Source organism: Macrotis lagotis, chromosome 8 (assembly GCF_037893015.1).
Source record: "Macrotis lagotis isolate mMagLag1 chromosome 8, bilby.v1.9.chrom.fasta, whole genome shotgun sequence".
In the NCBI taxonomy this organism is placed as follows: domain Eukaryota; kingdom Metazoa; phylum Chordata; class Mammalia; order Peramelemorphia; family Peramelidae; genus Macrotis; species Macrotis lagotis.
The window spans coordinates 104561462-104587240 of NC_133665.1; the positions used below are offsets into that span (position 1 = coordinate 104561462).

The window sequence follows — 25779 nt, forward strand, 5'->3', positions numbered from 1 at the left end:
TGCAAGGTAAATGGGCTTAAGTGGCTTGCCCAAGGCCACACTGCTAGACAATTATTAAGTCTGAGGCCAGGATTTGAGTCCAGTTATTCCTGACTCCAAGGCCGGTGCTTTATGCACTGCATCACCTAGCCACCCCTCCAACTCTAATTTTTGAGGGAGGATGAGGGTGGGCAATGGGATTAGGTGACTTGCCCAGGGTCACACAGCTAAGCAATCAAGCATCTGAGGCCAGTTTTGAATTCAAGTCCTCCTGACTCCAGGGCTGATGCTCTATCCACACCTAGCTGCCCCATTCCAACTAGTTTTCTAAACAGTCTTCCTCCATGATTATTGGTTTGGAATTTATATAAATTACTGTTCTCTGAAAGTTTTTCAAATAGGCAAAAACAAAAGTTCCTCCAATGACTATTCCCAGGACAGGTATCTTTGGCAATTCAATGTTGTGTCTATCTTGTAATCTTGGAAATTCTTGAAGTACTTTTCAGCTCTTGACATTTTTTATCCATATGTTTAATACAGTTCTGACCTTTGATGGTCATTTGAATAGCAGAGCCAGCTAGTCCTTAGACTCAGCCTCCATGACTAAATTCAGGACTTTACACTATATTGAACTTCACCAAAGTTAGTTCCCATTCCCTCTCAATATGATTGTTGGTACAGCTTTGAAAATTTGGTCTTAGCCTGAACTGTTCAAAGGCCCCCTTTTCTTAGGACAGAAAAGGTCCTCCTCTTTTTGTTCAAAACAAAAGTTATAAATAGAAAATACAGATGATAAATATAGGTTCCATCTTTCCAAAGTACTTTTCTCATATTGTCCTCATTTTACAGAGGAGTGGACTTGCCCAGTCCTAAAGCCTTTTGACTCTAAATCCACTGGTGTTTCCACTGATAAACAGTTGCTTCACACTAATCTACCAAACTAGGGAAATAGAGGAAAAAGAGGTGAACTGGCTCTTATGGGTGAGCAATCATTATAGAGTCCTTCAAATCTGGATCCTACTGGGTGGGAAACATTTGGTTCCCCCTCCATGGTGTAATTACAGAAAATAGAAGGGCAGAGTTATCTAGGTATTCCTGTATTATTGAGATAAAAAGATGCTGTCTCTTTTATGAAGTATAAGACCTTTTCTCTTATGGAATTAGAAGGGCAACTTGGGATTTGCTAACTGAATATTGTCCACTCCTGGAGGGTTTTATCAGTTTATCAGTTATATCAGACTATAAACTTTTCTTACCTACTTGATATAAAACATGCTAGAAATAGGATAAATTAGAAATAATTAATAGAAGGCACTAGAAGGAAGAGAAGACAAAAGACTTCTTTTAGAAAATGAGATTTTAAAGCATATTTAAAAGAAGCCAGGGAAGAAAGGATATAACATATTCATATTCCACAGTGTCTTTAACTGATCCCCAATTCTAGGCTTTCCTTTTTTCTACCTCTTTGCCATTAGAAAAAAAAATGCTGCTGTAAATATTGTTTTGCCTATGGGACCTCTCTTCTTCCCTTTGATCTTGTGACATTATGCTTAGCAGTAAGATGTCTAAGTCAAAGGGTCAAATGGGCATTTTAGGCCTTCTAAGCATCATTCAGATCTTTCTGAAGTATATATGATTCAATGCAGTAATCGAACACCCTCTTCCTATCTTTCACATCTCTCAACTCAAGTCAATAATAGCAATAAGATTCAGGCAAGTAGCTTAGATGCACACTATTAATCTTGAAGTCTTTTTTTTTTTTTAGGTTTTTGGGAGGCAAATGGGGTTAAGTGGCTTGCCCAAGGCCACACAGCTAGGTAATTATTAAGTGTCTAAGATTGGATTTGAACCCAGGTACTCCTGACTCCAGGGCCAGTGCTTTATCCACTGCACCACCTAGCTGCCCCACTGCGCCACCTAGCTGCCCCCACACTATTAATCTTTCTATTACCTTCGTGTCACTTGTAATTCTGACATCAGTATTATCAAAATAAATAGGGGTCAAAAAAGGGGATTTTTATAAAAAATGCAGCTTGGGATCAGTAAAAGAACTGAATAATCTATCAAGGGCAATATAGCCTGCTCTTCTCCTCCTCAAACCTGAGCCTAGTTCATTATCAATCTTCAGTGCCTGTCCAGAACCCATGTCCTGATAAACTTTTGAAGGGCTACCTACCCAATCCCACATTCTGCAATCTAGGCAACACCCATGATTCTTCTTTGGTTCTTCAGTGTGGATTTTGAGGCTAGTCTCTTTTAAGTGACCACATCTCATTAGGAAGGCCCTTTGGTGATCCAGGGCTCAAAGCCATATACACAGTATTTCAAGAACCTATAATTTCATTGCTTTGGGTATTCCTTTCAAAACTATAAATCACAATTCCTTTGTAACTTAGTGGATGTGCTTTAAGATTTTCTGTGGTTTAAGAATTTATTGCTCTAATATTGGTAAGCCTCTCCAAACATAGCAAGGTTCATAACTGGACAATTGATGTATGCCTCTGACTAGACCCATATATCTTTACAGCTTTGTACGACCTGCTAGAACTTGAGCTCCATTGGTATGTCCTTCAAGAACTGAGGGTCACCTCTACACCATGAGGAGGCATCAATGGGTGATGTTAATAGAAAAATCAGCACAATGTCCTCAATAGATACAAACATCTGGAAGGTTTCTCCTATTTGAATTTTGCACAGAACACCTTCCAGATAGTACCTTTTAAGTAAGCTTCTCTTTACCTGATGTAAATTGAGGTTTTGGAGTTAATTAAAAATTTTCCTTTAGAATATATCTTTTATGGAACTTTGTATTCTTACAACATGTGCAAAGTTGATACCTTTGAAAGAGAGTTTAAGATTTTATTTTCCTCAAGGAAGTTAGATTTTTTTTGTTTACATTCAACAGTTACCATTATACAAGAAAGTGATAGTTTGAACTGGTTGTCAAGAAATCTGGATTGTATTTCAGGTTCAGCTGCTAATTTATGACCTTAGTTGCCTCTTTTGTAAGAATTTTAGTTACTTCATCCTTAAAATTTAGAGAAGACTAAATGATCTCTAGGGTCCCTTACAATATTGTTAATGATTTCTGGGATCTTAATTTCTCTAGAACTCTAAGTGAACTGTGGGATGATGAAGTTAAGGCTGCTGTAGAGAATCATCTAAAGGTCATGTCTTCAGTTACATTATTAATGTGAGTAGAGAAAATACATTCAAAGCTAACAATAGAAGGGATTTTTAAAATTATTCACATTCACTGGAGGTAGCACAGGAAACCCAGCCATATATACATATATATATATATATATACATATATATATATATATATATGCTTTTCCTCCAGACTGTGATGAAGGTAGCTATGCCTAACAATTTTACAGAATTAATTAAAATATCAAAAACCTCTCTGGGACCATGGTAACTAGAAGTTCCTTCCTAATGGAGTTTTGATTGTCTTGAACCAATGAGTTTTGAGCACAGCTTTCATGTAGGACAGGATGAAAAAAAAGCAGAAACAACACACCTGGGATTGTTTCCAAGAGACTTACCCAGAAGAACCTCAAGTAAATCCTTTCTAAGCCCTGGACTAAAAGCAGCACAGAATTTGCTTGTGGGGTGCATTTTATTCTAAGCAACATATATGTTTCCCACCAAAAGTTATATTTCAAATCATAATCCTCAGTAAACCATTAAATCATTTTTATCTTCATCTAAATTTTCCCATTTCTGCTGATACTCCTATCAGGCCCTTGGATATGCAAGTTGCTCTCCCCTGGACAGACTTCAGCATGGCAGATACTTCATGTGTCCAGTTATGAATTCTAAATTCATTGGAGAAGAGCAAGTCCTTATAGGATGGGAATTTTCCTATTCTTAATAGGAGGTCTGAAGTTCTTTTGCCTCCTACAACTGCTCAACCCCACAGTATGACCTGTGTTATAAAAGTAAAAGTCATCAATAAAAAAACATTTAAATAAAAAGATATCATTAGCAAGAGATATAGAAATGTGATCACATTGCTATCTTTTTATTAGGGATTATTTATTTTCCCTTACCAAAGGGTGAGTTGTTTTATGTGTAATTATTAATAATGTGTAATTATTATGTAATATTCATTATTTTATGTATTTGGGTTTGTCAGTTAGAATCATAATAAAAACTATTAATAACAAAAAAATCATGCATTGCAATCTCTATGGGGTAAATATGGCCACTGACCCTCTAGAATACCATCCCTCCTCCCCATGGGGTAGAGTTTCTTTGAATGGGGCCTATCATGAACACTTCCTCCCAGTTCAGCTTTGCGCTCCAGGTTTACTGGAGTGGATTTGTACACTAGGCCTCTGGAATTCCTCTGCTCTGATGCTTAGAAAAGAATCACAGAATTATCAATCATGATTCCAGAAGGCTCAAAAAGAAACATGCTACCTCTCTAGAGACAGAGAGATGTTGGATTCAGGGTAAAGACTGAGACATATTTTGGGGGGGACATGACCAGCATAGAAATTTCTTTTGCTTAACCATGTTCATTTGTTATGAGGGTTTCATTTTTCTTTCTTTCTGAATGGGAGTGGTAAAGAGAGGTAGATTTTTTAATGGAAAAAATTAAATTTTTAAAAAATTCAAATGGGAAAAAAGCTGTGCCTAAGCCTTTACCTTGTTGTCCCACTCAAGAGTAAGGTTTCCTGACATCACCTGTACAAAAATATTCATAGCAGCTCTGTTTGTGGTGGCAAAGAATTGGAAATTGAATGAATGTCTATGGGGAATGGCTTAATAAACTGTGGTATACGTATGTGTTGGAACACTATTGTTCAATTACAAACCAGGAGGGATGGGAATTCAGGGAAGCCGGAAGGATTTACATGAACTGCTGCTGAGCGAGATGAGCAGAACCAGAAGAACACTGTACACCCTAACAGCAACATGGGAGTGATGATCAACCTTAATGGACTTGCTCATACCAACAGGGCAACAATCAGGTATAATTTTGGGAAATCTGTGATGAAAAATAACATCTGTATCCTGATAAAGAATTGTGGAGTTTGAACAATGACCAAAGACTATTATCTTTAATTTTTAAAAAATGTTATTAAGTAATTCTGCTATATTTCATACTAAATGTTTTATCCTTAAGGATGTGATTTCTCTCTCATCACATTCAACTTAGATCAATGTATACCATGGAAACAATGTAAAGACTAACAGGCTGCCTTCTGTGGGGGGTGGGGGAAGGGAAGCAAGATTAGGGGAAAAATTGTAAAATTCAAAATAAATAAAATCTTTCAAAAAAAAAAAGAGTAAGGTTTCCTGGCAGCTAGGTGGTGCAGTGGATAGAGAAGCGGCCCTGGAGTCAGGAGGACCCGAGTTCAGATGCCGCCTCAGACACTTAGTAATTACCTTAGCTGTGTGGCCTTGGGCAAGCCACTTAACCCTACCAGTATCTTGCAAAAAAACCCCAAAAAACAAAACCAAAAACCTAAAAAGGAGTAAGGGTTCCTCAGAGCCAGAGCCACAGATCTCCAGATCAGAACCTGAGTCCAAGGACTATCTATGGTTGGATTTTTTTCCCACTCTGTATCCACAGATTTCCCTGAAGCCTTTCTGAGCAACACCCAAATTGCCTTTCCCTTAATCACACTAACATTCATTTACCCTCCCCCTTCCTCCTTCTGAGCTGCTACATTGAGCTTCAGTCTGTGGGAGCTCATTTATTCAGATCCATTCATCTGAATGCAATTAATTCACGGTACAGCTGTATGCAGCCCTTCAGACTCCTTTGTTCAGATCATGTGCAATAATATTAAAGACCTTCTGAGGCTAGCTGCAGCTTCCACCTCGCAAGGGTCCTTGAAGCACTAGGACAGGAATCTTCACCTGGGACCCTATGATTTAAAAAAAAAAATACTTTGATGACTATAATATTGGCTCTTTTTGTAATCCTGTGGATTTTATTATATGAATTGAAAAACATTCTGAGAAGGCCTGACCAGTCTGCTTAAAGGAGTCCATAATACTAAAAAATGTAAAAGCTACCACCCAAAGGGGACCCAAATGAACCCCTGACACCTGCTCAGGCAGCTAAATTGTATCTGACCTAAATCAGCTCCCATTCCCCCGCCCCCAGCTCAGAACAGGCCCAATCCCAGGCTTGGGCTGGAGAAGAGAAGAATGCAGACCACTTTGGAAAAGAGGGTGTGATACAGGAGATGGGACATTATTGGACATGCTGCAGCACCTGTTGGGTTATCCAATTCCTCTCTTACTCAGCCTAATTTAGAATGCTTAGCCTTCCTTCCAAATATACAGCTTCCATGTGCCCCCAGCTCTTGACACAGGCCATGTCTTCCTCCAATGACAGCTACAGATAGTACATAAGACCAAAGGAGTTAGAACTGGAAGGTCATCCCTGAGTGGGTATGGGGGAGAGGAGAGTGTTGAAGACTCACTGGGTTGGGACTTAGAAGGATCAATTCTGGTCCAAACTCAACAACTGTGTGACATTACAAAAGTAACTTCTTTCAGAATTTTTGGTTCCTCAAATGAAAAATAAGCAGTGAACTAGAATGGAAAGAATACTGAGTTTCAACGTTACTCTACTGGCTGTATGCCAATGAGCAACTCCCTCAAATCCTTGGTAACGTTATGAGAGGAAGCCTAGGCCTCTTCAGATGAAGACTGCCAGGGTTTTTGATCCCATTTTTGACATCTTTCCTTCTCCCTCCCAAGTACCCCATTAGAATAATCACATGCTCCTTAGACCAGGATCAGTTCTATTTTCTTAATCATCATTCGTCCAGGATGGGCTCAGTCCACTACTGATGCCTAGTCCAGTCCTGGTGCTTAATATTGATTGGCTGATGCTTAGTAAATGTATATTAATTTTGTCTAAGTGCTTTCTTTATGCACCAGCCCAATTTAATGTCAAGGATGCAATTAGATTCTGAATAGAGTTAATGGGACCCTCACTGCCGCAAGGCTATCTTCTTACCTTTTTTTGACTGACTTTCTACACTGTGTCAGCTGCGAATGGCTGATTCAAACCTCTTCAAAACTACTTCACTCCTCTTCCTTTACTCCTAGTAGAAGACTACTCCTTATACTTTACTGAAAAAAAAATGAAATCCATCCTTCAAGAACTCCCTCTCCCCTCAATGCCATATTTCAAATTACCATAGTATCATACTCCACCCCCATCCTCTCATCCTTTGCTTCTCTCAGAGCATGGGGCAGACCTTCTGTGCTAATGTTAGTTGTTCTACTTGTGCCACTGCCCTATCCTCCTCCATTTCCTCAGGAGTTTGCACCTTTAATCATCACTCTCTCCAGTTTGCATGCTCTCCTTATCTATTGACTCCTTCCCTGATACCTTCAAATATAACCACATCTACATTTTTAAAAAAATAAAATCCTTGTTTCGATGTTAGTATGTCTCATGCTCTCATCCTATATCTCATCTCCATTTCAGTGTCAAATTATTGGGGCAGGGCAGCTAGGTGTCACAGTGGATAGAGCACTGGCCCTGGAGTCAGGAGGACCTGAGTTCAAATCCAGCTTCAGACACTTAGTAATTACCTAGGAGTGTGGCAACCTTGGGCAAATCACTTAACCCCACTGCCTTGAAAAAAACAAAACAATACTGAGGGAAAAAAAAAGCTGCCTCCACCTTGCTATGAATTGATTTACATACATTGCATTCTGGTAAATCCACACTATCCTTTTTAAAGACTGCATCTTTCTTTCTTTTTCCTTTTTTTTAAGGTTTTTTCAAGACAAATGAGGTTAAGTGGCTTGCCCAAGGCCACACAGCTAGGTAAATTATTAAGTGATTTGAACTCAGGTACTCCTGACTCCAGGGCCGGTGCTGTATCCACTGCGCCACCTAACCACCCCAGGCTGCATCTTTCTTGAACAGGATTTGATTCTTTCTAGATTCTCTCTCCTAAGTTTCAATGACAGCGGTTTGCCCTGGAACTTTTCCAGTCTATCAGAATGATCCCTTCTGGTCTCTTTTCAAATGACATGACCCAAGTTCTGCCCTGCTATGGGTAGGTGTACCCCAGGGTTCTAGCTTGTACTCTCTTTTCTTTTCTCTCTCATCTGTTCCCTTAGGTCTCTCAAGCTCAGTAGATCCAAGAAAGAATTCATTCTTCCAAATGCATCCCTCCTCCTAACTTCCTTATTTCTATCAAGGACACCACCAAAGCTCAGAAACTTAGAAGTCATCCACAATTCTTCAGTCTTATTCATCCCCATATTCAGATCAGTTGACCTGATTAGCACTGCCTCAATATCTCATTTTTTTAAATAACAGCAATAGCATCTATATAATGCTAAAAAAGTTTTCACAACACTTTACAAATATTACCTCATTTTATCATCACAATAACCCAGGGATATAAACACTATTATGATCTTCATTTTACAGATAAGAAACTGAGTCAGACAAATGTTATCTTGTCCAGAGTCACATAACTAGCAACTGTCTGAAGCTGGTTTTGGACTTAGATCTTGATTCTAGAGTCAGCATTCTATTCACTTTACCTTCTAGCCATTTCTAGTAAATGCTTGATGATAGGGGAAAATATGTATTGAATCCAGAGCTGTAAATCAATTCATACATCTTGGAAAACAGTCTTAAAAAAAGTTTCAGTGTCTCATTTTTAGTAGTTACTTCCTACACTTAGAAGAGTGGCTGACACCTAGCAGGTAGTAAATTGTAAATAAACTGACCCAGCTCCATCCTATATCAGTAGTATGGATCTAAATAAATCACTATTACCTCCCTAAGCTTCAGATTTTCCTTTAGACTAAGATGGTGATCATTTTACTCATTTATATAGCTACTTTAAGGTTTACAAAATGCTTTCCCCTTTCTGAACTTCATGAAGTAAGCAATATCAATGTGACCTCCCATTTTTAAAAACCAGGAAATGGATTCAGGAAGTGAAATTTGTCCACAAAAATAGTTTAGTAAATTTTGGCATTTGAATTCAAATCTAGCTCTCTAGAATTCAGATCCAAATGGATGTTGTTTCATACTCAAATTAAATGATTATCAAAGAGGCATTGGAGGATATGGGTGAAAGGTTATTATTACTATTTTTTTGTCATTGAGGCTAGTAAACATGAAAAAGAAGTTTATTCCTAAAGGCTGTCAATAGCCTTTTATTCATCCCATAATCCTTGTTTTCATAATTAGAGATAATTGAGAAGCAAATACAGAGAAAGTCTCCTGCTAGGCACCAGACATGGAGGTCTTTGGATAATATCATACATCTACATTAAGACATGTGGTATGTTCAGCTGATTGAGGTATTCCAACATGGAAAGACAGTTGAGAGACTTGCATCATAGTTTAAAAAAAGCACTAGACCCTAAATACTATTAGTAATAGGCTTTGAGGCTAGGACTAACCAGTGTCAGCTCATTTTAAGAGGCATTCTCTCCCTATTATGCCATGATCACAGCAATCCAGTCAGTTCTCAAGGGAGGGAAGGGATCAGTGGTCTCCTTCCCATATCACCAGGGGCTAACTTTGGACACTAGTTCTTGATGCTATCCCATGCTCAAGCTCCTGAACTATTCTGATATTTCACTGGCAATTCATATGTGAAATCTTCCCTGACCCCAAATGAGAAGGAATGGCTTTCCCCTATAGGATTATAGATTTAAAGCTAAAAAGGAGATATCTTAAGAGGTCATTCAGTCCAATTCCTTTATTGTACATATGAAGATTATGAAGTTAAAGTAATTTGTCCGAGGTACATAGGTAGTTAGTGACAAACTTGGCATTTGAATTCAGTTACTCCAACTTCAAACCCATTTTTCTTTCCCATACCACCCATACAATGTTCTAATCTCTCTGGGGTATTCTTCTTCATGATTCTACTCATTATTAACTAAGATCTTGGAGCAGGTCATTTCATTTCACCTAGCCTTGGACTCATCTCTAAAATGAGAAGAAACTAATTCTATTACCTACCTCACAGGGTGGTTGTAAACATCAACAGATGTGTATGGAGTAATTCCTAAATGAAATGCTGTATAGATACAAGATGGATATTAATATCTAAACCTGCTCCACACATAATACATAAGCCATCAGCTGAATGAATGAATCGATAGACAAGTCAGAGGACCTCCCACAACATTTTCTGACCACAAAAAGGAGAAAAGGAATAGAGAGCCACTTTGATTTACTGCTTTGCACCCATCCCCATTCTCACTGAATCTTCATTTAGGGAAGAATTCACATAAAATTGCACACCTATCCAGTCCTGGGACTTCTCAGAAATATAAGGGCACCTTCTATATTTCTGCTGTCTCTGACCCACCCCCAGATCAGATCAAATTAAATCTGTCCCCTCTGATCACATTCCTCATGTCACACACACAAACCCATTGCCCTATATAGGAGAAGCATCAATAAATCATAGTAGGTGGCACCAACTGGTAGCCAGCTCCACTCCTGCGTGGAAAGCTGATAGGCAAGAAGTGCCAGCCAAAATTCTCCGCCTTTTTATGGCTAAGGATAAGGGCTCTCTTAGCAAGAGAGTTTGAAAGCACATGTCTGGGGCAGATCCAGCAATGAGAAGGTCATTAGAGGGAGGGGGCTGGCTCATTGGAACATTCCTTGAATAGTGAGAAACTCACCCAACTCTCCATGTCCTGGTACCCTGCAGCAGCCTCAATAAATTAGGCATCCCTCCAGTCCCCCTCTCTTTGGGCCTAACTTCTCAGTCACTTAAAGCCAATAGCTAGCAAGTGGAAGAGCTGAGATTCAAACCCAGGTCTCCTGACTCCAAGTCTCACGCTCTTTCTGTGACATGACAACCCAATCCAACTGACATTAGAAGGTCCGTGAGAATCAGCATGGTTGCCCTGGCATAAAAACAGGACTGCTTTAAACAAACAGACTACAGTCCCTTGGGGAGAGAAGCCTGCTGACCCTGTTACTAAAACTTAACTCAGTTTCATTCATCTTCAATCACTGCCAGACTTTCAGCTGCTGCAATTTTGCCTTCAGAATCACTGTCTGGATTCTAGCAGAGTCTATCTAGAGGTGACAGAAGCTGGGGAGGTGGCAGGTCCCCTCCTGAAAGGAGAATGAAAATATCTCTAACTAGCATTAGTGTGCAGTTATAAAAATGAGGCTTCTGCTCCAAGCGCCTGGGAAAAGCTACTCTCTCCATCTGCTTGATTCCATTCAGAGATGTTCACAGAATGCTTTCCTTTTTAGACTTTAATATCCATTAAGCACCCAAAGGAGGAGAAAGCTGCTGTGTTTGAGGATTGTGAATGCTCCTTTTTATAATGTAATTAATAACAAGGATGATGATGATGATGATGATGACAGGTGGTAGAATTTAAAATAGTGCCCTAAGGTTTACAGAACATTTCATATTCAATGTCTTACATGGCAAATAATCCAGCTTTCAGCTGGAAAAAGACTAACTAGGTTTCAGACTCAACTCTCCCAAGAAATAGTGCTGGGACATGCAATAAAGCTGGCATTGGCTTCAATACAAGTGACCTAACAACATCATCTGGGAAGAAGCAGTGGTTTCAGGGAAAAGACTCCACCCCCACCCCCAGGCATCCTTGGGGGCCTGGGAAAGGCAAGGAAAGCTGTGGGGAGAGTCTCCCACTAGAGGCAGAAGCCAGAGACCAGGACTGGATGAACAAACAATTAACAGAGAACAAGGACACCACCAAGGACTAGTGGCAGTGGGGTTCTATACTGAAGAGAGGTGCAGATTATGGCCAAGGAGCAGATTGAAGAGACCTTGCTTGGGGAGATAAAACCACAGTCTCATTTTAATGAAACTAGGAGTCTGACAAGGGCAAAGGAATATAGCAAAGAGAATATTGAATGTAGAGTCAAAGGGCCTAAGTGGGAATCTTGGCTGTGTTGTGAGGTGATCTTACATTAAGTCACCAGCCTTCTGTGGACCTCAAAAGTCTTTCCTATAAAATGAGGCAGCTGGGTTACGTGATTCCTAAGATAAGGTCTCTTGCAGTTATGAATCTGATCCTATAAATTAACCAGGTAGAAAGACAGCAGGCAATCCAGTTCTCTTCCCTCTTCTTTCCTCAGCAGGAAGAGTAGGATACAGAAAAACTCCTCACAGAGGTAGAACTGGATCGAATCTGAAGGTCAAGAGAAGCCTTAACAGTTGCTTTCATTAGTCCTTGGCATCAGCCAGCTAACAGGCTGCCCACTAAGAAGTACAGTCAGAAGAACAAAAATCAGAGAAAAAATGGTATTTATTATTTCCTGATAAAAGAGGATCCCCTCATCACAGAGGAAAGAATGTAGGAGTTCTCCCACACATCCAATTTATCCTCACTAATTCCATGACTCGATTGTTGATTCAAAATTGTCCTACAGAGTGGGAGTTGGTTGGGGGAAGAGGACACTTTCCCACACAATCCTGCCAGAATTAGGCTATTTTATTTCACTTCTCGATTAGTTACATGAAAACAACCCCAGTGTTGACAAGCTAGTGATATGCTCGTAAATATATATCCGAAGACAGCACAAATAAAGACAATAAACTACTGTCACATTTCAACATGTGCAACCAAAGGTTCAAAGGTGTCCTGAGAATTAAGTACTTGTCAAATGGTGCTTGAACAGTCTTCTCAACTGAAGGCTAGTTGGTATTAAAATAAGTCTCTGGTATTGTTGTTAATGGGATTCACGGCCCTTCTAGAACTGAGGAAGATCTCCTACATAGCAGGTTTATAAAAGTTGGGTAGTGGCATAGGTGCAAAATAGATTCAATTTTGAGGCTAGGTACAGACTTCCACCTCCAAAGCATTATGAAATCATCTTAAATCACCAAGACTAAATTCAAGTTTCAAAATGGCACACTGTGTACCAGCCAAAGAATGTTTTTAAGGCATAAGTTACACAAAGTTCATTAAGTGCTCTTATTTCTTCATTCTGGTTCCCCGCCTGCCCCCCACCAATATGCAGCTTCTTGCCAAATTGAATCCAGTCCTTTCCCTTCCCTTGTCATTGTGCTCCTCCTCTCTTTGTCTAGAGAGTTTTAAGATTTCTGAGTTTCAGTAATTAGGTGCAATCCAATTAAGGAACTTCATGGCAATTTCAAAACCAAGGAAACAGGCCTAGGGGGAAAAAAAGAGACAAAAGGGGTATTAGGAAGGTACTGATACTCTACATCATGGGGAGACTAGCTCTCTATACATCCTCCCCTGCTACAAATTCAGGCACCTCTGAAAAGTAAAAAAGGTTTAATCAGTTTAACTGCTGTTAAAATAAAATAACTACTTCAAGTCAATAGAGTAGCCACAGACATATCCCCAACAGTCAATCTCCCTACTGTTTCTCAACACCCTGTTATCTACCACCTACCTATTCAACAAGCTCAGTTCCTGGAACCCTAGTCACTCACAGAGGTAGTCATAACCTAGGTCTCACCACAACCTGTGAATGTGTCACCTCCATGATCTCAGATAATGATCTCTTATTTTACTAGAAGATAAGCTCCTTAAAGGTAGGGAATGTTTTTGGTTTTTATCTTTGTATCTCCAGCACCTAGCATAGTAAATCCTAAGAAATGCTAGTCAACAACTTAACTGGGGTTTGGATTTTTTGCCTTTCTTTGCAACTCAAGAGCATTAAGACTGCCATATATAGATAGGTGCTTAGTTACTGCTTATTAAAGCTGGTTAACTTTTGAGGCTCTAGGCCAGGTGTGTGCAACCTTTGGTTTGTGAACTTTTGTTTTTTTAATATTTAATAATAAACTTATTTCATTGTAATGGGTTTCCTTTATAATGTTATATAGTTTATCTTATACATTTAAAAATATGATTATGAGAAGATTTCAAAAGCCTCACCAGACATTGGTCTGTGACACCAAACAAATTCAGAACCTTTACTAAAGGGAAAACAAGTAATCTCTGCTTTTGGTCAAGTAATGAAATAAAAGTTGTACACTGGATAGTATAATAGGGATAGTAGAGGTACTATAACAGACCATAAATTTGAATACCTTAGTTCAAATTCTGACTTGGCCCCATAATTAGCAAGTTATGACTTGGGAAAATCTTTTCCTTGGCTGGTCAGCTTCCTCTGCTATAAAATAAGGATGGTGGGTTACAACATCCTTTCCAACTCTAACATTCTGTGACTCACATTCCCAACGTACAGAACAAGGAATTGCTGCCTCTTTGTTAAGAGCTTTTCTTCAAAAATTTAAGACATAAGAGACCAGTTAGTTTCCAGGGTGCAGGCTCAGAATAATTCAAAGCCCAGAGGAAAGAAGCACATGTGAAGATCCTGTGCCCTAACTTTTTGTAGAACTCAAATAGTTCAGGTACCCAGGATCCCCCATGGTAATTTTTCAAACACAGCAGATACTCTCTGAAATCTAGACAGGATGCAGAATCTTAAAACCTAAAGATGTGACTTTCCACTTCCACTGGAGGATGGAGAGGGCAGGCTTCAATAACAACTATATAATATATGATTAAATCAGAAATCAGAAAGAAGGTGCCATCTGCTTCAGGTGAGCTGCTTTGCCAGCCTCATGCTATCTGGCCCTTAGCTTGGAGAATTCCAAGTGGCAGCAACAGCAACTTCTGGAGTTCTTGGAGAAGCTTGGAGCTTCTGGATGACATGGTGTCATACTGCTTATCTGCTATTTTCTAATCTTAGTTTCCTCATCCATAAAATAGGACTAATAATTCCTACACTATTGTTTGATGTGCACTGGCTAGTTGGTATACTTTTAAGAGCTATATAAATGTAAGTTATGGTGTAAACATTGCACAGGGTCACGGGAATAGTTTTGGAAGTGGAATGTGGAGACCTGGGTTCCATTTCAATTTTCTAAATCTCAGTTTCTTTATCTTTAAAAACAAGTTTCTTTATCTTTAAAAATAACCCTTGATACTCTGCAAACTTTCAAACACTATAGAATTATAAGCAACTGATTTTATTATTTTGAACTTACAGCATTTGCTGGAAAGGCACGGATCATTACAGCAGTAAAACCTTTATACAGGGATGTGATACCCTCTTCTCGGATCAGTTCCCTCAGCACATCTCGGAACCCATTAGGGTATTTGCCAGGTGGGGCTGTTGAAGGAAAACAAGCAACTAAGGCTTCAAAAAGCTAGTGGGAACCCCTGGATGAGTTAAGAAGGGGGATGCATTAGCAGTGGCTCAGGCTGCCAGAATATGTCACTGGGGAACACAGTAGCTAACAAAAAAGACTGAAGCTTTAAAACAACCGACTGAACCAGGACTTTACTTCCTCAAACTTATCTTTTAACTTATCCACTTACCAAGAACTGACCTCACAACCTGACACAGAAAGGGGTAGTGGATGAATAACCCACAGATCATTTTCTGTTTGTCCTTCTAATGTGGTTCTATATAGGATTTAGGTTTTGGAAGAAAAGTAGATTTATCTTGTCAATTTTTTTTTTAACCCAGGCTTACATTACAATGAATCTATATTCCCAGTAATGAGTCTACCTTGAGATTCATGGGGAAATCAGCTAGGGAATGGGGCACTGCTTTGGAGATTACACCAATCAGTGGAGAGCTAATTATACTTTGCAACCATTTTATACTTCAAGAAAATCTTAAGATCAAAAGCAAAGGATGAAACAAACCCTCCTCTACCCACCAGGTGCCCTGATTCTCTCTCACCTGTCTGGAAGCGGGACTTCAGTACATCAGGAGGGATAGCCACAATCCAGTTGAAGATTCCTGCAAAACCTCCAGCCAACAGGATTCGAGGGGGACTGAGCTCACTAACACTGCAGAAAACAAACCATTGTAACAACATGGTTAAGAGGAAGAGAGACAGGGCGGCTAGGTGGTGCAGTAGACAGAGCACCGGCCCTGGAGTCATGACTACCTGAGTTCAAATCAGGCCTCAGACACTTAATAAGTACCCAGCTGTGTGGCCTTGGGCAAGCCACTTAACCCCATTGCCTAGCAAAAACTAAAAGAAAAAATAAAGAGGAAGAGAGAGGCCATAGGAGCTGAGAGAAGCAAGTACAGGTGGTGGAGAGGTCTTTTGGGGTTCAAGGAGTATCATAGCAGCTACAGGAGAAAGAAGAGGGCTTCCTCTTCACTTCTTAGGCAGCCTCAAGAAATGCAAGGAGCTGCAAGAAGGGGGACCAAATAAGAGAAATGCAGCTGAGAAGCAGTATCTTTTTTGTTCAGAAATAGCTGAGCCATCCACTCCAGTCCCAGTGTGGGAGTGTTAGTCCTGGTCTAGAGAAGGCAGTAAAGAAAAGAAGACAGGAGGTCAAGACCTTCACATCTACTACCCAGAGGAGAAACTGAGCCAATCCTAGAGGCCACTTTCACTTCAGTTCTTTCCTAATTAAGAGCAGCAATCCCTAGGAAAACCTCTTCTACCTACCTTTTGCCTTCTGGCGTGAGGAGATCTTTCAGCCATTCATAAGTCATGAAGTACATCCCACTGGCAGGAACATCTGTTTGTGTCAAGAAAGATATTTGCTAAAAAAAAAAATAAAGTAAAACTAGCCAATGTTCTTGAATTTAAGACTATATGGTTAAAAAAGTGGTCCTCAAAAACAGATATTGAGGTATCTAGGTGGTGCAGTGACTAGAGCACTGGCTCTGGAGTCAGGTGGACCTGAGTTCAAATCCAGCCTCCAACACTTAATAATTACATAGCTGTGTAATCTTGGGCAAGTCACTTAACCCCATTGCCTTGCAAAAACCAAAACCAAACACAGATGTGAAAAGATACCTCTCACCATCCCTCTTACAGAGGGATAGGACAGTGATCCATGGATATGCAACATTGCCTATAACATCAGATTTTTTTTCAGTGGTTATTGGTTTTGTTGATTTTTTTCTTCTTTTTTAAAAAAGAAAATCTTTATTATAAAGTACTGTTCTTTTGTAGGAAAGAAGAGAAAGGATTCAAGAGGAAATCCAGGCAATGTGAAAGAAGATATTAATATAAATCTATTATTTAAAAAATGAATTATCTACTTAGGTATAGAGGGGTTGGTATCTGGAGGGAGTATCCACAATGAAGAAATGAAGAAAATTAAAAATCATTAGAATATTTTCAGTTTATCAGTTTTACCTTCTTCACAATAAATTAGACTAGTTATGTTGGGTTTACCAATATTAAATCTGAACAATTACAAAATTTAATTCATTATTGTTATTTGAAAGTATGTTAAAAAATTCAATAAGTTTTTCTTACCTCCCTCTCTACCCCACCCTACCCCCCAAAAAATTGGTAAATGGTGCAAAGCTCAATTCAGGATCCATCCTAAGATTTTCTCATGAATACAAGACCCACTCCCTGATATAAAGTCTTCAGTGTGTGGAAGGAGTAGATCTATTCCATCACCCACATCAGTTGAGACATTCCTCTTATACAATGCAGTCCAATCTCCTCCAATTTACTATCTATGCCATATCATAATCTCAACCTAAGGGACTGCTCTTTTTCCCTGAATATCTCTGTCCATCACTTTTTTTTCTCATCCCAGCTGCCACAGTCTTCTATATGAAAAATCTGCAAAGAAACCACCCTGAGGACTGCTGGTAATGCTCTTCTGTAGTACTCACCATCTTTTTTTTTCCTTCAGAATTTTGCAAGACAAATGGAGTTAAGTGGCTTGCCCAAAGCCACACAGCTAGGTAATTATTAAGTATCTGAGATCAGATTTGAACTCAGGTACTCCTGACTCCAGGGCTGGTACTCTATCCACTGCACCACCTAGCTGCCCCTCACCATCCTTTATGGGAAAAAGCTATCCATCAGTATCCAACAGACCAGCTTATGCATCATGTCCAAATCGGCATTTGACTCAAATGACCTCTTGCCTATTTTGATTTCTCTAAAGATCTGCTCCCAATTCAAGAATCTGAAGCTACTGCTGTTTAAGAGTCAACATCAACTTAAAGATGAAAAATAAACCTTGTATCCTGGCATAAATGGGGGGTGAAAAAAATCCCTACTTATGACTTTCATAGAAGTTCTGCACACTCTGTAAGGATGATCCCTAGTGGTTACCTCGCATAAGCGTAAGCATGGTTCCTTTGTAAATGCCTCTTATTCCAGCTTCTTGATATAGTTTTTTTACACAGTCCAAAGCACCATGGTATTTTGTTTCTCCTGAGGAAGCCTGAATCTGGGGGAAAAGAGAGTAAGAAAAATCAGATTATTAAAAGTGAAGCAACCCAAGGGAGGGACAACGAAACTATGCTATTGGGGAACCTCAACTTTCCCCTCTCAGAACTAGATAAATCTAACCATAAAATAAGAAAGAAGTTAAGATGAATAAAATTTTATAGAAGTTAAATAGGATAAACATCTGGAGAAAATTGAAAGGGGGGGTGGAGCGAAGATGGTGACAAGAGAAGATCATCTTTTAGGCACTCTCTCATAAAACTTCTAAACTAATGCCTCTAACAAAATTTTCAAGAGACAGAACCCAAAGAGGGACCCAGTGAGGCAGTTCTCCTATTCAAGGTAACCTGGAAAAGAGCAGAAGGGCTCTGCTCTCCAGGGTTGGAGGGGCTGTCCACCAGAGTGGTGGCCAGCCAGAGTGAAAGAACTTCAGCCTCCCAGAGGCAGCCCCAGGGCGCTGGGAGCCCCAGCTCACAGCAGCCAGGAAGTTTCTTGACCTACCCCCGGGGAGCACTGGCACAAATTGGGGGAAGGGGGGGTACGGGGACCTCTGCCCTCAGGGCATACAGCAAGCAGCATAGCCAAGGCAGTCCAGATCAAGGAAACAAGCAGGTGGAGCTGGTAAGCAGGAACCCCCAGGGCATGAGCCCATTGAACCCAGGGAGGGGAGTGAAGAGAGAGACTGCAGAGCTCTGCCCCTGGAACAGGACTCTGGGGTTCTGAACATATTCAGATCCTGAACACATTCAGATCCTGATCACAGTCCAGGCCCCCCAACAGAACAGCAGGGGCCCCTCCACCTCAGCCCTGTGGCAGAGGAGGGGGGCACTTATGCTCATTCACAGACCAGGAAAGAGGATAGAGACTCACACACTGAGACCCTTGTGGGAGTGTCCCAAAAGCTCAGGAAGCACCCCCAAAACAGGCTAAGGCTGGGAAAATGAGCAGAGAAATAAGAGGAACATCATTGAGAAATATTTTGCCTGTGAGCCCAAGAAGGATCAAAACACTCAATCTGAAGATGAAGAAGCACAAGTTCCTGCATCTAAAGACTCCAAGAAAACCAGAAATTGGGCTCAGGTTATGACAGAGCTCAAAAAATACTTTGAAAACCAAATGAGGGAGTTAGAAGAAAAACTGGGAAAAGAAATGAGACAGATACAGGAAAAACATGAAAATAAAGTCAGCAGCTTAGTCAAGGAAATCCAAAAAAATGCTGAAGAAAGTAGCATGCTAAAAACCAGCTTAGGTCAAATGGATAAAACAGTTCAAAAAGTTATTGAGGAGAAGAATGCTTTAAAAAGCAGAATTGGCCAGATGGAAAAAGAGATAAGAAAGCTCTGAGGAAAACAAATCCTTCAGACAAAGAATAGAACTCAGGGAGATTGTTGAATTTACGAGAAATCAGAACTCAATACTTCAAAACCAAAGGAATGAAAAATTAAAAGAAAATGTGAAACATCTCATTGAAAAAAAAACAACTGATATGGAAAACAGACTGAGGAAAGATAACTTAAAAATTATTGGAATACCTGAAAGTCATGATCAGGAAAAGAGCCTTGACATCATTTTCAAAGAATTACTACAGGAAAATTGCCCTGATATTCTAGAAGCAGAGGGCAAAATAGAAATGGAGAGAATCCACCGATCCCCCCGAGAAAGAGATCCCAAAAAACCAACCCCTAGGAATATTATAGCCAAGTTCCAGAACTCCCAAGTCAAAGAGAAAATATTACAAGCAGCCAGAAGGACACAATTCAAATACCGTGGAGCTGCAATCAGGATCTCACAGGACTTAGCAGCAACTACATTAAAAGCTCATAGGGCTTGGAATATAACATACCACAAGGCAAAAGAGCTTAGAATGCAACCGAGAATCAACTACCCAGCAAAATTGAATGTCCTCTTCCAGGGAAACAGATGGACTTTCAATGAACCAGGGGAATTTCAAATGTTCCTTTTGGAATGGCCAGAGCTGAACAGAAGGTTTGATCTTCAGATACAGGACTCAGGTGAAGCATGGAGATTGGAGGATAGGGGGGAAATATGAGGGACTTAATGAGGATGAACTGCATGTAATCCTGCATAGAAAAATGACACTGATAATACTCATATGAACCTTCTCAGTTAATAGAGCAGGTAGAGGGAGCTTTTATAGTTGAAGCACAGGAGAAAGCTAAATTCGAAGATAAAATATGGTGTAAAAATGGAGTCAATAAAAAAAAAGGGAAATGGAATGGGAGAAAGAAAAAAGAGGGGGAATAGTCCAAGATATTTCATATAATAAGATTTTTTTTATTACAATGAGCTATTGCAATGATATGGAAGCGCGGAGGCAAGGGGGAATGAGGGAAACTTTGCTCTCATCAGAGATGGCTAGGAGAGGAAACAGCAAATATACTCAATGGGGTATAGACATCTGGAGTAAGAAGGAGGGGGGAGCAGGGGAAAGGGGTGGGGATGTGAATAAAGGAGGAGAGGATGGACCATGGGGGGAGAGTGGTCAGATATAACACATTTTCTTTTTTACTTCTTGCAAGGGGCTGGGATTGGAAGGTCTGCCCAGGACCATAGGGCCAGGTGGATTCTGGGCCTAAGGGGTGGTATGGGGGCTCAGGGCTTCTTGGCCCCAAGACCAGGGATCTGTCTGCTGCGCCACTCAGCAACCATACAGCAGAGTCAGAGTGAAAGGAGAGAGAAAATATAGTACATAGTAGTGGAGAAATAAGAAAGGAGGGAGTTGCGATCAGCAATGGCAACGTTGGAAAAATATGGAAGTAACTTTTGTGATGGACTTATCATAAAGAATGTGATCCACCCGTGACAAAGTTGTTGGTGTTGGAACAAATATTATTATTTGGGGAAGGATGCAGGGCAAGTGGGACTGGGTGACCTGCCTGGGACCACACAGCAGGGTGATCTTTGGGTGTCTGGGGCCGGATTTGGACCCAGGTGCTCCTGGCTCAAGGGCTAATGCTCTGTCTGCCACCCAGCCACCCCTACTATTATTACTATTTTATTTTACTTTGGGTCTGTTTTTTTTCTTCGTTTTGGTTTTTGCAGGGCAGTGGGGATCGGATGGCTTGCATGTCACACGACTGGGTGATTGTTGGGTTTATGAGGTTGGATATGGGCTCGGGTGCTTGTGGCTCCAGGGCTGCTGCTTCGTCCATTGCGCCACCTGGCCATACCTACAATTACTATTATTATTTTTTATTTTAATTTTTTTTCTCTCCCCTTTACTTTTTTCGCCCAAGCAAGTCTATCTATATTCACAGGGGGAGGGGTATTTTGTTTACTTGTAAACAAGAATATTTTATTAATGTAAAAAAAATTTGTACAAAATGAGAATAAAAAATAAATTTAATAAAGTTAAAAAAAAGAGTAAACAATAATACCCCCTTCCCCAAAAAAATATAGAACATCTAGAGAAATAAAGTAAAAGAAAGAGAAAAAAATTGTGCTTCAGTCTGTGTTCTGACACCACCAGATCTGTCTCCAGTGGATCATATTCTTTATGGTAAGTCCATCACAAAAGCTACTTCCATATTTTTCCCCTTTGCCGTTGCTGATCCCAACTCCCTCCATCCCTACCTCCCGACTACCATATACTATATTTTCTCTCTCCTTTCACTCTGCCCCTCTTCTAAAATGTGCTGTAGGGTAGTGGCGCTGAGTGGCACAGCGGACTGATCACTGGCTCTGGGGCCAAAAGGCTCCGAGCCCACATACCACCCCAGAGACCCAGCAACCACCAGGCCTCGTGGTCCTGGACAGTCCACCCAACCCCAGGCTCTTGCAAGAAGTATAAAAGAAATTGTGTTTTATCTGACCATTCTCCCCCACATCCCCCCCTTCCCCCGTCCCCCTCCTCTCCTTTTTACTCTAGATGTCTAAACCCCACTGAGTGTTTATGCTGTTTCCTCTCCCAGCCACCTCTAATGAGAGTAAAGGTTCCCTCATTCCCCCTCGCCTTCCCCCCCTTGCATATCATTACAATAAAAAAATCTAATTATACAAAATATCTTGGCCTTTCCCACCTCTTCTTTCTCTTACTCCCCTCCATTTCCCTTTTAGCCATTGACTCCATTTTTACAATATATTATATCTTCAAATTCAGCTCTCTCCTTTGCTTCATATATAAAAGCTCTTTCTACCTGCACTATTAAATGAGAAGTTTTATATGAGTATTATCAGTATCATTCTCCTATGCAGGAATACATGCAGTTCATCATCATTAAGTCCCTCATGTTTTACCCTTCTCCTCCACTCTCTATTCTTCACCTGAATCCTGTATTTGAAGGTCAAAATTATGTACAGCTCTGGTTGTTTCAACAGGAACAACTGAAGTTCCCCTGGTTCATTGAAAGTCCTTCTTTTCCCCTAGAAGAGGATGTTCATTTTTTGCTGGGTAGTTGATTCTTGGTTGCATTCCAAGCTCTTTTGCCTTTTAGAATATTATATTCCAAGCCCTATGAGCCTTAATGTAGTTGCTGCGAAGTCCTGTGTGATCCTGACTGCAGCTCCACAATATTTGAATTGTGTCCTTCTGGCTGCTTGTAATATTTTCTCTTTGACTTGGGAGTTCTGGAACTTGGCTATAATATTCCTGGGGGGTGTTTTTTAGATCTCTTTCCAGGGGAGATTGGTGGATTCTCTCAATTTCTATTTTGCCCTCTGCTTCTAGGATATCAGGGCAATTTTCCTGTAGGAAGTCTTTAAAAATGAGGTCAAGGCTCTTTTCCTGATCTTGACTTTCAGGTATCCCAATAATTTTTAAATTATCTTTCCTCAGTTTGTTTTCCAGATCAGTTGTTTTTTCAATGAGATGTTCCACATTTTCTTCTAATTTTTCATTCTTTTGGTGTTGAAGTATTGTGTCTTATTTCCCTTAAAGTCATCAGCTTCCTTTAACTCCATTCTATATCTGAAGGATTTGTTTTCTTCAGAGAGCCTTCTTATCTCTTTTTTCATCTGGCCAATTCTTCTTTTTAAAGCATTCTTCTCCTCAATATCTTTTTGAACTGTTTTATCCATTTGACCTATGCTGGTTTTTAACATGTTATTTTCTTCAGCATTTTTTTGGATCTCGACTAAGCTGCTGACCTCTTTTTCATGTTTTTCCTGCATCTCTCTCATTTCTTTTCTCAATTTTTCTTCTGCCTTACTTGCTTTTTTTAGGTTTTTTTGCAAGGTAATGGGGTTAAGTGGCTTGCCCAAGGCCACACAGCTGGGTAATTATTAAGTGTCTGAGGCAGGAGTTGAACTCAAGTACTTCTGACTATAGGGCCAGTACTCTATCCACTGTACCACCTAGTCACCCCTCAAAATCTTTTTTGAGCTCTGTCATAGCCTGAGCCCAATTTTCGTTTTTCTTGGAGTCTTTAGATGCAGGAACTTGTACTTCTTCATATTGAGTATTTTGATCCTTCTTGGGATCATAGACAATTCAGGAGGTTCCTAAGCTTTTGAGTATTACTGGGACCCCCCCCATGATCTCAGTGTGTGAATCTCTGACTTCCCTCTTGGTCTGTGAATGACCACAAGCACACCCCTCTGCCATTGGGCTGACGTGGGTGTGGCCCCATTCTATGGAGGGCCTAGACTGCCATTAGGATCCGAATGTGGTCAAAGTCCCAGAGTCCTGTTCCAGATACAGAGGACAGACCTCGTCTCTCTCCACTCCCCTACCTTCAATGGGCTGAGTACTCAAGGCTCAGTTGCCTGGGGGCTCCTGTTTGCTGGCTGGATGCCTGCTTCTGTTTCCTGGATCTGGGCTGTGCTGACCACACTAACTTCCATAACTGCCCTGAGGGCCTTGCCAGTGCTTGCTCTGGCAGAGGTCCCTTCCACTGATCCTCCAACTTATTCCTGTGCACCCCAGGGTGCAGGTCAGGAAACTGCCCCAGCTGCTATGAGCGGTGGCTCCCAGGTACCCTAGGGCTGCCTCTGGAGGCTGAAGTTTTTTTTACTCTGGCAATCTGCCTCTCTAACACCGTGGTGTGGAGCCTTTTCCATTATTTTCCAGGTTACCTTGGTCAGGAAAATTGCCTCACTGGATCTTTCTGTAGATTCTGTCTCTTGAAAATTTAGTTAAGAGTCATAATTTAAAGATTTTTGAAATATTATGGAGAGATACTTAGGAGAGGCTCTTCTCCTGTCGCCATCTTTGTTCTGTCCCCGTGATAAATTTTTTAACAAGTTTTTCCTGATAAAAGATCTTATTTCCCAACTATATGGAGAATTGAGTTAAATTTACAAGACTGAATTTTTCCCCAGTTGAAAAATGGTCAAAAGGTATGAACAGGAAATTTTTGGATTAAGAAAAAAAATCAAAGATATGTCTAATTATATGAGAAAAAACCCTACTCTAAATCACTTCTGATTAGAGAAAGGCAAATTAAATCAACTCCAAAGTATTTCACCTCACACCTATCAGATTAGTTAATATGACAGAAAAGGAAAGTGTCAAATGTTGGGGAAAATATGGAAAAATAAGGACACTAATACACTGTTGATGAAATTATGAACTGATCCAACCACTATGGAGAGCAACTTGGAATTACAGTCAAAGGAATATAAAACCCTGCATACTTGTTGACCCAGCAATAATCACTACCAGGTCCAAAGAAATCAAAGAAAAAAGAACATATGCAAATATATTTATAGCAGTTCTTTTTGTATTGTCTAAGAATTAGGAATTGGGGAAGAGCAGAACAAGTTGTGTTTTATAATTTTGTGATAAAATACTATTGTGTTATAAGAAATAAAGAGCATACTACCTTCAGAAAAACCTAGAAGACTTAAATGAACTGATTCAAAGTAAAGTGAGCAGAGCCTGAACATTTTACACAGTAACAGAAATATTGTACAATGATTTACTGTAAATGATTTAGCTATTCTCAGAAATACAAAGATCCATGACAATTCCAATCAGAAAAACATTGCAATGGATCAGACCTGAAACAATGTTGACCTCTCATTCCTATTCTCCCCTATCCAAATCTTACTCTCCCTTTAATAGATAGCTCATAACCCACCTTCTTCCCAGTGCTTTTGACCTAACATTGAATTTCTTTATTATTTATGATATATTGAACTATTTTCCTGTGTTGTACTATATATCTGTTCTAGGTCTCTTAATTTCTATGGAGGTAAGTTATCTTCTCCATCTTCTTTAAGATGGGTATATAGCTTGTGTTTGTTGAATGAGTGAATATGTTAGCTGAAAAATCCCATGCTCAGTTCTCTGATGTGGAAAGTTACTGGTATTTGGGGAAAGACTTAAGGAGAAGCCCTGGCATAAAGATTTATTTTTTGTATTAAAAAGATAATAATTACCAACAAAAACAAATAAATACCCAAATGAGAAATCTTAAACAAGGTTTGAAACACTTTAATGAATGAAAAGGAAAGCAAAAAAATTAGTGCAGCACACCTTTCACATGGTGTTTAAAATTCTGATATTTCCAACTTCTTTATTTTTTACTTCTTTGTTCTACATTCTAGTTTTACTGCTTTCTGTTTGCATCACCTTTTATTTGCATATTTATTTGTTTGATATTTAGCATTTTCATGGAATATGTTCTATTATGTTAACAATAGAAGGTAGCTATCTCTACTT

The 25779-nt window shown here is 39.9% G+C and overlaps 1 protein-coding gene across 1 annotated transcript in view; it reads right to left on the bottom strand.

Moving 5' to 3' along the window:
- Positions 1-12231: 12231 nt before the first annotated feature.
- Positions 12232-25779, bottom strand: part of SLC25A20 (solute carrier family 25 member 20) — a 43253-nt gene continuing 29705 nt past the window's right edge. The window contains exons 5-9 of the mRNA XM_074197890.1: positions 18039-18156; positions 16398-16470; positions 15674-15783; positions 14970-15094; positions 12232-13116 (exon numbers count right to left, since the gene is read on the bottom strand). Coding sequence (XP_074053991.1) covers positions 13054-13116; positions 14970-15094; positions 15674-15783; positions 16398-16470; positions 18039-18156 — 489 coding nt within the window. The 3' untranslated portion in view covers positions 12232-13053. The remainder of the gene's footprint in view (positions 13117-14969; positions 15095-15673; positions 15784-16397; positions 16471-18038; positions 18157-25779) is intronic.